At 40.6% G+C, this 15,520-nt stretch overlaps 1 protein-coding gene across 1 annotated transcript in view; it reads right to left on the bottom strand.

The window, feature by feature from the left end:
- PTPRG (protein tyrosine phosphatase receptor type G) overlaps positions 1-15,520 on the bottom strand; it is a 413,639-nt gene that overhangs the window by 111,069 nt on the left and 287,050 nt on the right. Inside the window, exon 6 of the mRNA XM_042799608.1 lies at positions 4,825-4,891. Within this exon, the coding sequence (XP_042655542.1) occupies positions 4,825-4,891 (67 nt within the window). The remainder of the gene's footprint in view (positions 1-4,824; positions 4,892-15,520) is intronic.

Here is a 15,520-nt window from a genome sequence, read left to right as displayed (position 1 = left end):
AATTTTGTTTCCACTGTATTTTGGTACAGTCTCCCCAGTAGCCTCTGATGCTTTGGTGGTCACCACCAACTTGTCTGAACACCTCTTGCTCGTCTCGAGGGAGACCCAAGATAACACGCTGCTCCATGTTGAGCTTAAATTATGCCATTTTAATAATACAAAGGCAGAAGAAAAAAGCAAGATTTTTTACCAGCTCCCTTCTAAATAAACAAAGGTTCCTCTCTTCCCCTCACCCCACCCCACATTCTCAAACAAGCAACAGATGCCATCGATTCACTTTGTACCTAAGCTTTTGATCTGTCTGCACTTTGATTTTCAGTGCTCACTTTTGACAAGGAAGGGAATAAGAGCCCCATTTTTGTGACATTAATAGAGGCTTTTTCTGCTGTAGTAATTTATTTGTGCTCTGCTAATAATTTTCTGCTGATCCATGTAGATTCTTGGTGACAGACACAGAGAACAGGACACAGTGACAAAACATGGTTTCCATCACCCTGAAAGATTTTTCAGGGGCCTGGGGTAGTGTGGGGGGATGCTGCTTCCTCTGACAACCATCTGCCTGTGTGGCAGAACAAGACTGTGCAGAGCACCCGTGCCCAGGCTGGGAGAGGGCAAAAGCTGCGCAGCCTCCAGCACTGGGCAGTGCCCTCAGGACTGACATCGGGGAAGAAGACTCATTTTAATGCCTTTCAGGAAGCTGCTAAGAACAAGGAAAAGGCATCTCTAAGAGGCTTACATACAAAATGATACTAAAAAGGGCAAGTCAAAGACAGCAGAAGTGGGAAAAAGCAGTGTTTCTGTGCAATAGCTCCATCCTGCTAGGTGCTCCTCTGAGAGCTTGCTGAAGCATGTGGCAGACAAAATCTTTAGTAGCCATTTTAATGCAAATCAACTGCCTAAGATATAACCTGGTATTTCACATTCCCCTATTCCCACAAGGCCACAATCATTCTCTCTGAGCTCCCAGAAGCCTCTTCAGCCCTTGCCCAAGAGCAGTTCCATCCTGCCCAGTCTCCTCAGTACCAGGAAGAAGGACGAGGAGCAGAGGGGCCCACGGCAGAGCGCTCAGACGAGCACACGGGCAGCAAAACAGAAGCAGAAAAGTCCAATTCATAGCACTATGACTTGCCCATGTGTGGTGCGAGTGCAGCCAGGCACTAGTGACTTCATTACTTCATTTGATGATCCTACTTCAGCTAAGGATGTCCATCATCCCACCAGCACCAGCTTTGCTGGAGGCCTTTCCCATCAGCTTTCATGATGAAAAGAGCATTTAAAGAGGAGCTAAAAAAGACCCCCAGTGGACAGAGCTGAAAGAGACTGGCAAGTCAGCATCAGAAAATGTGTATCATGCCTGCCCATACTCCATCCCTTCTGCAGAGAGGGGGCTGCGTGCTCCCAGCTCCCAGTCCCTGGTGGGCGCCGTGGCAGACGCACGCTCGCCGTGCGCTTTGCGGCGGGGAAAGCAGGAGTGAGAATAGCAGGCACCTCGCTGGCGGGAGGTGTGACAAATCCTTGGCAGAGCACAAAACTGAAAGCAATTTTAAAATCAGCAACAGTCATCTGACAGCTCTGAAAAGAGCCTCCTCGGCGTTCGTGTGCCTTTACAATGCTCTGCGAGGGTGGATGCGGGAGCTGGGGAGCGTCGACATGACGGGAACATACTGTTCGGCAGGAAGATGCAGGAAGATGCAGGAAGAAAGCATCATCATTGATCCAGACATTGTTAGGTGGTTTGGTACATCACTGGCTTTCCTTCCAGCTAAGAAACTTTATATGGTTGCTCATGTAAAATTAAGCTTAATGTGGCATTAAGATTCTACAAAATTATGCCTGGAGATGGGGAAACAAAGTGAACTCTGAGTAGCGACTAAGCCTGTATTGATTTTTATCTGTGTGTTTCTTTATCATTGTTACGAAGCTGGTGACACTGTGAAGGACACAATTATTTATGTTCCATCAAATTAGTAAGTAATTCAAATCCCTGACGAAATCTCAAGCAAAAATTGCTTTCACTTCCACAGAATGTGCTTCTGACACTTAAACTGTTCACTTACCCCTGGAAGGGCACTGTAAGAATACAACATCTTCACAGAAAAAATGAAAAGCTATGCAAGAAAAATTAAAAACCAGCTCACCACTCATCAGTACCATCTCTGAATCTAACTGAGGGTCACTGGATCTGTCACCATTATGGGCACAGGCTCTCTACAGCGTGGTGCAGAGTGGAGTCCTCATATAGGACCAGGCCTTCTAGTACCACCACAAGGAAAATGAAGAAATGAGGATAACGATCAGTGTTTCTGGGGGTGTGTAAATTCTTCTTTGAAAACTGAATGTCTGTGAGGAAGGAGTGACTGTCCAGCATGACTCAGGAAGGATGCTCTGCTCGTTGGGGGGAGATGGATATGGAAAACCAAGGAAATCTTAATTCAATAGGTGTGTTGAGATCAGGCATATGGGAGGAGCAAAGCTGAGGGGCTGGTGATCTCTCCAGCCAGCAGAGGATAAAAAAACATGGTCTAATTTAAAAGCAAGGTAGTTATCTCAACATTCATACATATTCTTGATTTCTACAGTATAGGTAGGTGCCTCTGTATTGTGGTGACCACCTAAAAACAACATGGGCATGGAAATGTTATAAAATGCAAAGAAACTTAAGGTTTCGATTTTGCCCTTCTCCAGCTCCTTTTGTTGAATCCCTGCTTGATCCAACCACTCTGTCCAAAAATCACAAGAGTTTCCCACTGTATTTCAGCCAGAAAAGTCCACGTTGCCTTAGGGTCCCAGTTGGATGAAGCCAAATTGAAGGCAGGAAGAACCTTTTCAGATAAATTCATAACAATGTGCTTGTGTAAGATGTAAATAAATTATATCAAAAAAAGAAATGAGAATTTCTGGAATAAAACCTCACATCTTTACTATTATTCTATATAATAACATAAAAAGAGAGATACAATATGAGAATTCTTCACCAAAGTGTTCCATCAATATTTAAATTAAGGAGAACAATTCATTTGAACAACTACTTTGTAAGAGGAAATTCACTTACTCTAGCCACCAAAAGAACCTTAGAAAAGGCCTTTAATCAGGGCCTTTGAAACAGGAAGGAAAGCAAGATTTTCCTCTTTTTCTTCCTTAATGTTTTGAAAAGGAAACAAGCTATTGAAATATATCAAGCAATTTCCTTTACTTGAAACACTAGAAGCCTTCTGTGCATTGTGAGCAAAACAAAAATAAACGTCTTTTATCCACCCAGATTTTGCTGTGGGTAGGCAGCGCCAAGACGGACTAATCATTATGTGGTCAGGGAATCACAGCCTCGGGACTGTGTCACATCCTACCCAAACACTTATTTTTGGGAATGGAATAATACTCTTAGGAGACACTGGTGTGATTATCCACTAGTGGCTATTTTGGCTGCAACAGTGAGGAGCAAGAGAGGGAGCAGAAAAAGCCCAATGAGATGGCTAAACCACTGTTGTGCTTGCAGGGGGTAGAGAGTCTTGAAATAGCAGCTAGAAAACAAAGCTAAAAAGAGACCCTGGTCCAGTCAAATGGCAGCTTGGCTTCAGTGTCATGTTATGTAGCCACTGAAAAATCCTTGCAGCCCCACTCGTCGTTGCTTTATTTCTGCTAGCCTGTTTTCTTACCCAGTGGGAGCTAGATAATAACATCTATTTTTGTAGAAAACAGCACAGTTTTTCAGCTCAGTGTGTTGTTTTTATTTCACATCAGAACATTGCAATTTATAAACAGAAAAACCTATGGAAAATTCTCTAAATGAAGGACTTTATGGTATGTTATCATTTAACCCCTATTTTTCACTTTCTTTGGATTTATTGGTGTTCCCAGTTGCAATGTTAAATGACTCTGAAAGTAGAACAATTAATCCAAAATCCTATTTGTTTTAATCTAGCACTGTCAACTAGTTTTAGGTTTGCAGTCAAGAGAGAAAAAATGTTTGTTAAGCTCTACAGCACTAGCTAATGTCTAAAGACAATCCTCAGAAAAGGTGCAAAGATGTTTTATCACAGCACTATAGATGGGACGGAGATTTATTATAGCACCTAGCACCATTCCAGCAGATGCCTTTTGAATTACAATGAGACTATTAAAACTTTACAAATCATTATATTAAAACCTGACAAGAGTATTTTGGGAACTGGAGCATCTTGATGTCATTGCTAATGATGCATTGGCTGTGATAAGGTTTCAGGAAAATTCCTAAGTAAAAACTGGTTATAAAAGTATAAAATATATTAATATTTATTTCAGTACCTGCTATAAGTTCAAGGATAATAGGTTTATATGCATCAGAACAGCCGAATGATCGTATTTATGTCAGCATGAGAAAGATGTTCATCTACTGCAAAGTTTAATTAATTTTCATAGATAGTTAATTTTCTGTTTCATTATCAGCTCCCTAAATTTGAAAGACAAATAATTTATAAACAAATAGAAACTTCAGAGAGGAGTATTTTTAGAGCAAGCAGAAGATAAATAGCAGGAGTGAAGCATCAACGCTGCCTTCGAAGTACTAATATGAATGATATATTGTAGTAGGTTTTGATTGATAACTTACGCATTCTAGAGCACTGACTGAAAAGAAACAAATTGTTTACTGTTAACCCCAAACCATTTTCAGGTAACAAATGACTCCGATCTTTACCAATCAAATAATGGCTGTCATGCCCTTAAATATCAGTGAATGAGGAATGTGCAGGCTCACCACGTCCTTCCAGGGGTGACCCGATCCCTTTAGGACCATATTCCTGCCCTTCTTCCCTTCCCCGCAAAAAGAAAGTTTAAGCAGCTACTTACCATGATGTACGACGCCCTTCAACCCATGGATAATGGGATCCAGTGCTGAGTTGTCCCTTTGACTGACCTACATGCAAAGGATACAGGATTGGTTACATCTATTCTGTCATCAGGCAGAACAGTCTCAGTTTAATCTTCTATAGAGAAGAAAAAAAGATGTTATCTAACAAGTTGCTTAGTTCTCACATTTACAATGGCTCTTTACCAAATGCCAAAGATACATGGCATAATAAAATAAAGTAAGGAAGGTTGAATCAAAAGAAAGTGTCCTCTGAATTCATTAAAACATTAGCCATATTATCAGCCCAGTAAAGCCTAAAACCAGAGAGCTGATTTTTCTCCATCTACTGCTTTCTTAGAAGAAAACTGCTGCAATAAACAAAAGTTATCTCAGAACAGTTTGTCCCTTACTGAGATAGGAATAAATCTGGTGCTGCCGCTGAAATCAGTGAAGCTGGACCCCTTTCAGCCGTAATGGAGTTGGGCCTTGGCATCTCTTTGCTATTCATATTTTTACATTTATTTATAATTTATTGTCAGTTGGACAAGAGAGAAGGAAAAAAGCTTTGTGAGAGGAGCTAGCAGAAATTTCTGATTTTTGACAATGTAATTGCCTGCACTCCCAGCCCAAAAACTGGTATCCTGCAGTATTACTTCTATCACCCAGCAATCATCCATGTTCTCCTCAATGGTGAGACCCAGCACCAGAGAGAGGAGGAGAAGGCAGCAGAAAGAATTAACCCTGTTGAGCTCCACAACTTCCAAATTAAACCCATCACTTCAGTCACTTAGTTGTAACACAGCCAAGGAATTTACAACCAGTAATGTGGTTGGGTTTTTTTTAACCTTTTGCCTCTTCAGAGAAATTGAAGGAATAACTCGCAATTTCTGTGAACATGTTCCATTATTTAAGATACTTGCCAATTTACTTTTGGGAAATAAATACGGGCATGTACCTCATTCACATGGTACGTTTGTTCGTTTGTGGTTTTTTTTTGGTTTGTTTATTTGTTTTGGTTGTTTGATTTTTTTTTTTATTTTATTGTTGTTTGTTTTTTTTTTGTTTGTTTGGGTGTTTTTGTTGTGTTTTTTTTTTTTTTTTTTTTTGTTTGTTTGTTTGTTTGTTTGGTTTGGTTTGGTTTTTTTTTTCATCATCAGTCAGTATCAGAAGCCTGAGCAGTGTTGATTATTTTTGGAAGGACTGATCCCAATGGGCAAACACATCGAATGCAAAACAGCTCTTCTGTACTTTCATTCCTGCCCATGATCTCAATGTCATGAGGAAGAACAGGGTTTAATCACTTTATGGCCATGTATTAACATATGAGGAAATGAATGCAGACAAAATAAGAAATCCCTGAGAGAGGACCTTGTGCCCAGCAGGGAACACACTATTGAGTGAAGCACAGAACCAGCTTGTATGCACTCTTAGAAAGAGGACATCATTGACTGCAGCACATCCAAAAATATGTTATTGTAAAAAAATCACAAATTTTAATGACCTGAGAAGAAAATTGGAATCCACTGCCCAAGCTTCACAAGCACAAGCATGTATCTTCTCGTCTTTCCTCCCCATGACTAATTAGGAATCTTAGACACCTCATTATCTTCTTGGACAACTTCATTGAAAAAACCCACAAGAAACCACATTTCTTTTTGCTATTTATTTGGCCTTTGAACTACTCTTCTGTGTTCAGGACACATTTTTGTGCTCTTGTCTAGAGACAAAATGGTTTGTTTTGGTGTGGTATTTTAGATGGAAGTTGAAGATCCTTTTCTCATCAGAGTACTCCAGAACTTGCAATGATCAGGTAGGGCAAGATATGCAATAAAATTATGAAAGTAGCAACAGCAGCTTTGAAATATATACAGCTTAGATGTTACTGGCAATAATATTATTAGCCCTGAAGGCTGTAAGCTCTTTGAAGCATGAACTTTTATATGCCCAAAGGGGTGCTCTGTACACTTCAGATTCTGTGTAAATAATAATCACAGTACACTGAACCCAATGACCCACTTTGTAGGTTCTGTCTGGCTTCTGGCAGATCAACAGTAAACACTAAAAATGCAGAGCTGTTGCAAGACACGTTCCTGCATCTTTTCCATTAACTCAGGTTTCCCCAAGCCGTGGCTACTACTGAAAAAAAAAATCATTCAAAAAAGCTAGCAGCAATTTAGTAAAAGACTAAGAAAAACTTGCACTGGACTTGAACAATGTTTTATTTATTGTTGCCTCACCATAAGTTGTGAAGAGTTTTATTTTGTCTGCTTTGTTTTTATTTCTGGTGACAGCTGTGATCAGTTTGAAGAAAGCAAATAGATGGAAAGAATCCTAAAGGTTAAAACTCTTCCTTAGGATTTTCTGTCAAAGTAGATCAATTCTTAACCTCAGCCTTGGCAGCACCCCTTTAATCTGTTGAGGTGGTATGCCTCTATAGATCCAGCTACGCAATCTTTTTGATAGCATATTCTGCAAATGTTCTGTGTTCTTCAATAGCATGAAATCAACAGTCACGTTATTTCTTTGGGGGCTGGAAAACAAATGCTCCATGCATCTGTAATCATGTTTTCTATGAGGGTATGAAGAGTAGGCTCTCATGTTTCTTTAAAAAGTACCACTTCCAGAGATGTCGGTTCAGACCTGTATGTGATATCATCTTATTTTCCTTCCAGATGCTTTTCCCCCTTTTTCCTTATACTCACACTCGGTTCTCCCACACCTCACTACAACGGCTTCAGGGTCTTAGGAAGACCACTAGAAAAGCGCCCAAAAGTTTTCTCATTTTGTGGAATGGTTCAGGCTTCAGAGCAAAACTATTCTTACATTTTCTTCCCTTCGAGGTCTTAAAAAAAAAAACACATTGAATTTCCTCTCTATTTTTTTGCACTTCTCTGTAGCCTTTTTCTGCCTGTGTTCATAGAGAAAATGAGGTTTCTGAAACCCAAAATGTCAAGTTCTATCCCCATTACTGTACATTTCTGATTTAACTGGCCTGGAGCTACCATGCTGATTGAGATCAGAGATTCACCTATACAAGAATCTTGCCTCTGACAACAGCTGATACTTAAAAGAAAGAAGGGGGAAAAAAAAAGCAGAAGGAAAAAAAAGACAAAAATCTCTACAATAAGAATTGTCCTTCTGACCTCCTTTATGATTCCATGTCATGAAGCTTGAGCCTATATCCTTCTACAAACTGTTTTTATCGTTCTATGTTATGTATTACAGCAGTGTATGTTTTCATTATCTTATGAATATATCCTGAAGGAAAACAGCAATGAATTCTTCAGATTGACTTTACTTGACACATTCTTCATGATGTCTTGGCTGCATATTTAGAGAAAGACCATACATGCATCTATAACTGGGTCTCAGCCATCACCTAGCACACACCTGACAAAGCTGCACAAAGCTTTTCTTCTCCAGTCAGAGAAGAGCAATGAGTTTCCCCCCGTTCCCTTCAAGAGGCTAACACAGAAGAAACATCACGAATGAAAATTTCGCAAGCACAGGAATTTCACGCACAAACACAAACCTGCTATGCTGCTGGTCATGAGCAGGCTGCACAGCAAATATCAATGGACAGATGGAAAACCACCCTGAAACTGCCCTAAGATATCCACAGTACCACTACCACAAATGTTGTTTCCTGAACAAGATGCTTTTGCTCAAGACTGACTAACACCATAGGTCTGCAGTAAACAGGATAAATAATGACTGCGTGCATCATTTATAATTGAAAAATGCCTGTAATCCTCTTCAGCAGAAATAAATAGGTAACTATCATGCTAAGCGCAAGGGAAAAATAAACAGAGATATCATTAAGCAGTTTCCTGTGCTAACAGAGCTCTGACCATAGGGTAAATATGGGATGAACATGACATAAGGAAGCAAAATCTCTTTGTTTACCATACCCTCTGGGTGACCGATACCTGGTGCACATGTCATTCCGAGTAGAATGAACGGCTTGATGTTAAGGCAATGAATAAAACAACCATTTGCAATGCAGGAAAAAGTAATGCACAAGTGACCCCATTCTGCAGTCATGAAACAGAGGTGGTCTTCAAGTGAAGTCATTGTGGAAATCATTACCCTAGACAGGTTGCATTTACTTACAGCTCCCGCATCTAATGCGGTGGCTGAGAAATGATTCATTCCTCAGTGAACAACAAGGTTGATCAGTCATGAACTCCACTAACAGCGCTAACACCTTTCAGCAGCATAACCTGTTGTCTTCTTGCTTGAAAATGCTGTTCCTACAGACTTACCCTCGGAGTCAATAGGGTAGGGGCAGGCCAGGGAGGTAATCATCTTCTCAAGATAATGCTATTAATACTCCAAAGAGGAAAGTTCCAGCAAAGGAGCAGAGCAGGAGTGTGATGAGAGGACAGATGGCACCACAGCCAGGCTCCCCATGGTAGTATGGGCACCAAGCCAGAAAATGTAAAATATACTTTACTGGGCAAGGTACTACTCTATAGAAAGCCCATACGTTTCAGCAGTACTAAGATCAGCATGTCCTAATGAGTTAAAAAACTCCAATCAGTTCTCATTCTCTACCCTTCATTGTACATTAAGTAGCCGAAGCTCTCTGTTCATCGCATTATTTTACAGGACAAACTCAGAACCTCCTGAAGTCTCCAATTTTACAAAAATCAGCAGTGTAAAGTGTTCAAATTTATACCACATGCTATAGAATTTAAACCGTCTGCTAAAGTCATATAAGTAATCCATGACCTGTCTTTCTGCTGGAAACAGTTCTACAAAGCAGGAAAAAAACCCAAAAAACAAAACAAAAGTCTCAGGCAAAAATTTTGAGATTACAATGCTTATTTTAGGAACAATAACAAATAAAAACAGGGGAAACCACAAATACACATTGAAGCTATTAGAAAGGCCACACAGCAACACCAGATCTTACCTCCATGACCCCTGCCCAAAGGGCCAGACTCCCCCCATTTCCCACAGCTCTGGGCAGCCTCTCCAAAAGCCAGGCTATCCTCCCACCAACCAACACGAGAAGGACTGGGGGAAGCACCACAAAGCTCTCTCATTGTCACTGGTACCAGTCACCTCGTGAAATGTAGGTGAATATTAATAGCTTGAACAGCACAGGAGTAAGGATTGCACTTTTCCTGTAAAAATATGTTTAAATAGATGTGTTGCATTGAAGAAAAGGGTTTGGAAAAAAAAGAACAGATGAAAACCTACCTATTCAGGGTGATATGAAATACAAATTTCTCCTTCATTTCCACCTTAAAAAAAATCTAGCATTTAGACTTATTAAACTGTCATAAATTTGCAGCAACTGCTTTCAAGCTCATTAAATGAGCTCACAGACAGTATTGCAAAGTATCTCAAAACGAAGGAGAATGCCATAGTCGGCTATATTGAAAGGCGAAATGACATGCATTTTGTGCAAGTCAGAGGAAAATGAATGGCAACAATTTTGTGATACAGTACCTGAGCCTTTCCCCTCCGAATAGTGATATAATTTACTTTTCTCTCCCACTGCAACATTTGGCCCTTGACTCAGAAACTAAATCTTCAATCTATCAAGCCTTACCCATCTGCTAAGTAAAATGGCCAAGACAATTTGCATGCCTTGAATTCAATATAGCCAGCTGCTCCCCGAGTGCTGTGGCATTAACATCCAGAGACCATCCTCTTGTGTTGTAACGGACGGTGTCTGCCAAGGATGAATGACTACATACTTAACCGTGGCAGCTGAAGCCAGCGACAATGGCTGACACAGAGAGATGCCAATGTGTCAAATTCTACTTTCAATTACAACGGTGAAAGTCAGGGGTAATATTCCCCCAAACATGCGCCTTCAGCTCCCATTCAGCTGGCTGTTAAGATCCGCAGCTCACCAGCCACATAGTCAAGTCTCCAAACACTCTGTACAAACAATCAAGAAGAAAAAGAAAACTATTACAAATTAACTGGGTTGCAGAGATTAAATTGTCCTGTAGGGTTTCAGGACAATCAACATGGTTAAACAATTTATTCTCTTATCAACTCAGTAGTGTTGGACAGATGCCAGTCCTCAATCTCTATGGGAAAAGACCTGATTTTCACTGTTTTAGAACACAAATCAGAAGAATCCCATTAGTGCGAACATTACGCCACACAATATGTATTTTAACATCACAGCAACAGGATTTCAAAGAATCCAAGATAATCACAGTCAAAAGAAATATACTTTTCTCAGCAAAGGGAAAGTACTTGACATACTGCTTGTGAAACTCTTCAAATTCATGTCTTTGGGGCCAAATTAATTCAGAGATAGCTAACAGCTTGGGTAGGTCTTGCTCCTAACCCGTCTGAACGATGATGCTTTAACCCTGTATTGGTCTGCGGCACTGAGAAAGGATACACATCCTGGCTTTGTGGTATGCACCCTTTTGCTCTGCACAAAGTCCATTGTCTCACCTCTCTCTTCTCTCCCTTTTGAAGTCCATATTGTCAAGTCTGGTTGTGGATAAATATCTCATTTCTTAAACATTTCTGAATAAAAGGAAGTGAAAGATTTCAGCCAGATCTGGAATGTGGATGAATAGATATGAAAAGTTTACATGTGCTTTGTTTTGAAATACAGTAGGAAATATTTATTTGGACCTTCTCAGGAGAACTGACGGGTGAGAAGGGATACTGGTCAACACTACAGCACACTGAGCTATCTGTGAAGGCAAGATAATGCTTACAGAGCTCCCAACACAATGGTAAGCTAGATTTGGTGCTCTAAGTTTTTCACCTTCACAAGCACTAAATGATCCAAGAATGATATATTCCTGCTCCTCCACAGATGATATTTTCTACCGTCTCTCCCATACTTGCTATAATTGCACATCTCCCAGACAAGTCAATGCAAAAGGACAAATCTGGCCAAGAGCCTGCAGCCTGGCAGAGGTGAGCTGGAAGATAGAAAGCATTTGCTGTGTAATGAATGGACTGCCCAAAGTAAGTATCCTGCAGAATATATTTGTAAAGGAAAACAAGAAATGGAAACAGCCCCCTTAATACTTCAAGTTGCTGCTCATGTGTAAAAGCAGAGAATAACAGGTACCTAGACAAGATGTGACACCGAACCTTATGCTGGCACACGCACTATTTCACACAGATACTGCCATGACCTTTGAATTTTTTAAAAACGTGCATTAGAGCTGAGTTTGCCTTTGCCTACAGCAGCTTGTTTCAGGTTCAGTGATTTGAAGGCAAATTCTGTTGAGTTAAATCTGGGTTTTGGCCTTCAGGTGTTAATGATCCTGCTATGAATGAAAATATACTGAAGTCATAGAGGTGCATATGCTGGTGGAGGGGGTGTTCCTAGATATCTCATTCACTATGTTGTTTGAAGAGAGGGGAAAAAAAAGTTAATGAGTCTTCCAATGATTATTTTAAATAGAGTAATGGGTGTGCATTGATCCTTCTAGCTAATTCCACTTTGAATAATACATCATTGTGACTGAAAGCTTGCTAGTGATGTATTAACTTCATATTTCATCACAGCTTTGGAGGGTATCTACAGTGAGATATTAACTAGCAGTGCCAAGAGGAAGCTGCACTTCTTCCTTTTTTTTTTTTTTTTTTTTTTTAAGTCCAAAATGTTTTTAAAAGCTATTGAACTGACTTTGGGGTCAGGTGTTCTGGCTGTTCCTCATCTTTGGTCGAGTGCAATGCAGCTGCTTTCAACCACGGCTCCTCAGCCTTAGCTCACCCCCTCCATTGCGTTGTACCTGCTGCCTCTGGACTTGAGTTAGTTACAGACATCCCAGGACAAGAATGGGATAAACTAGGTTATAAATCATCAACTTCCACTTTCATTATGTCCAGTAGGGATGCCTGAAAATACAAGAAGCATAAATAGTAACTTTTACACCAAAGGTTGGCTGAAACATCAATGTCATAAAAAGAGCAGAGACAGCACAGGCTACCTCAGAAGAACATGCAACAGAATTTGCACCAGCATGTTGCAAGGCTGTCTCAAAAAAAGCAAGAGCATGAAACTCAGAAATAGAGTTAAGTACTGCTTAGTAACTCGGCTCAGATTTGTGCACACTGAGTTTCTTTGTTAGTGGATAGAAACATTGATCATGTATTGTACACATGCTGGCAGCTGACTGATCAGCTCACCGGGCAGAGGGAGACTTTGTAGATTCCCCCCCAAGCATTACCTCCATTCACTATCACAAGATTTGCAACCAGCAGGATGGTAAGAAACAGCCAGCAATGTAATTTCCTTTCTTTTTGTAAGCCACTCATTTGCCCAAACTTTGGTTCACTCCACTGATAAGGTAGGCATTAATTTCCCCAAAGTATTCTTGCACTTCAAAAGCATGATGCAGCTAATTTACTGCAAGTGAATAGCACATTCAATTAACAAATTATTTAAAGAGCTTAATACACATGTATCTGAGAAAAAACAAAAGATATCTGCAGCTCAAAAGCACAATCTGATTAGTAGAAATAGAATATCTAAGATACAAAGGTCTGTAAAAGACAAAAATATAATTGCAACACAGAGGAGAGGGATTCAGTGGCAGATTCTCAAAGCTGGGAAAGCTTGATTGATAGACTGTACCATCTGCAGCTGCGCAAAAAAAGGCTGGAGTAGCTGCAAGTTTATTTAAAGCAATTTTGGTGCACTGAGCCTACTTGTTCTCCTTTGAGAAAATAATATGATTTCTTCATAGAGCATGTAGTCTACTTATTTAAGCAGCAGTGTGCAAGATCTCTCAATCCTACCAGCAGTTCAGCTGGAAAAATGACACACCAGGGGGTAACATTTTATCAGGATGGAGGCTATTTTATAAAAACTGCCATCAGTTATAAACTGTTCTCACCATCTCAGTTTAAAAAAAAGGAAAAAAAAAAAGAAGGAAAAAAAAAAAAAGAGTTGGATCTCTTTTACAGTTTCCACAATCTGCTCAATTTACGGGAGTTTTTACGTAAAAATAACCATTTTGACCTAAGTAGGAAGGAAAGTGAAATGGTGTAATGAAAAAAATATAACAAGCACTACAGCCAGATCATCCTACAGCACCCACTCTTTGATATACAGCTTCACACATTTGGAGAGGCTAAACTCTAAACTGTGAAACCAAGAATGGAAGTTAGCTTTCATTTACTTCTGCTCCTGCCTTGAATTTGGTACAAACGTGTGCAACTGAGAAAAAAATACCTTCAGCTTGGTTTTTTTTTTTTTTTTTTTTAATAAAACAATGAAATCTGGTGGCTAAATAAGCAAATGTGCTGGGCAAAATGCAAAGGGTGGAAGGGAACAGCAAAGGACAGGTATCTGGGACTCCAGCATTTTGCAGGGGTTTGTAATTTAATTGCTCCAGCTAAGCTTGCCTAGGATGCAGCAGAGATTTCCAGCCTTTTCCCTCTCTTCCAGCCAACACAAATGATTTGGTGAGAGGTCACAATAATCACCCCTTTAAAATGAAGAAAAGGAGTGGTCTCAGCTTCCCAACATCTTTCCTTCATTCTACAGGAAAAATCCTCAATTTTTTTCTCTCCCAACATTGCCCTCAGTTCACTTCCCTACAACAGTAGCAGCTCCCCCCAGCCCGCCAGTACCACATGCCTCAAGCCAGCATCTATGAGTCATAAACACAAAGGATGCAGAAATGTCAATTAAGTTACACAGCCACTTCCCCAATGACAACCACACCTCAGTTCACAATTAAATTAGAAAGCCAGTGAAAACAAATTGTTGTAGGGCAGATTTTTTTTATCTCCTTTAAACTATCAAACTCCAGTGTACTTTGCTTGCCATTCCTTTAGCCTCATTTTTAAGGAGGTTGTTTAGAACTGATCTACTGAAACTGCTGCAGGATTTTTTGCCACAGCAAATTCCCTATGTCTAATGTAGCAAACATGGGCTGGGAGGGCTCTCAAGCATCTTTGCAGTACAAGAACACAACCTTAGACCAGTGGTGTTCTTTAATACTTGTGCCAGCTTTCTGGCACAAGAGGACAAGTCTGTCAACTATGATACATTTTTGTATTTATAATTCTCTATCAAGAAAGTTCTTCCATTTTCACTTATCTTTTGTAAATTTCCAATGTCATTGAAGTTCTTGCAGAGGTATGAGGCTCTGCAAAATACTATGAAGTTGCACAGTTCAGTGCTCATGGTACCTAAGGCAGAAAGCACCAGCTAATCCTCAGTTCCTTCAATTCTGCCTCCGCTCTCATTTCTGAGCTGCCTCCCTCTTCCATCGCCTACCTGCCACATCCTCCTCACTCTTTCTTCCCACCCAGTGAGCTGTTTCTGTCTCCTCCAACGTTATAGCATCATCTCTTCCCAAACTGTTCCACACACCCTCTTGTACACCCTTGCATGACTCTATCACCTCCTCCTCTCCACCCTCTTCCTCCTGCATCACCAAGGAAGTCCCCGTGCCCTTCTATCCCCATCTGGACATCCTTCATGGAGACAGTTAAAATGACCAGCCTTGGCTACTGAGGGTGGTGAGTGGGCTTGTCCAGGGAAAACTTGGGTGCCACGGACTCCATAGCTCGTGGGCATGAAGTGCAGGTGCACCAAGAGCCACATCCTTGAGCCAGGGTGGGAACCAGCAGCAGGGCAGTCACAGCAATGGAGTGCCAAGAAGCAGGTGAGATGAAGCAGTTCTCATCTCAATCTCCTTCAAGCCACTGAATTAAGAGTGGCAGGATGTGGCCTGC

This window comes from Tyto alba, unplaced genomic scaffold (genome assembly GCF_018691265.1).
Source record: "Tyto alba isolate M040663 unplaced genomic scaffold, T.alba_DEE_v4.0 Super-Scaffold_3, whole genome shotgun sequence".
In the NCBI taxonomy this organism is placed as follows: Eukaryota; Metazoa; Chordata; class Aves; order Strigiformes; family Tytonidae; genus Tyto; species Tyto alba.
The sequence above is the reverse complement of the archived record's forward strand: the minus strand, read 5'-3'. Positions and strand labels throughout refer to the sequence as shown.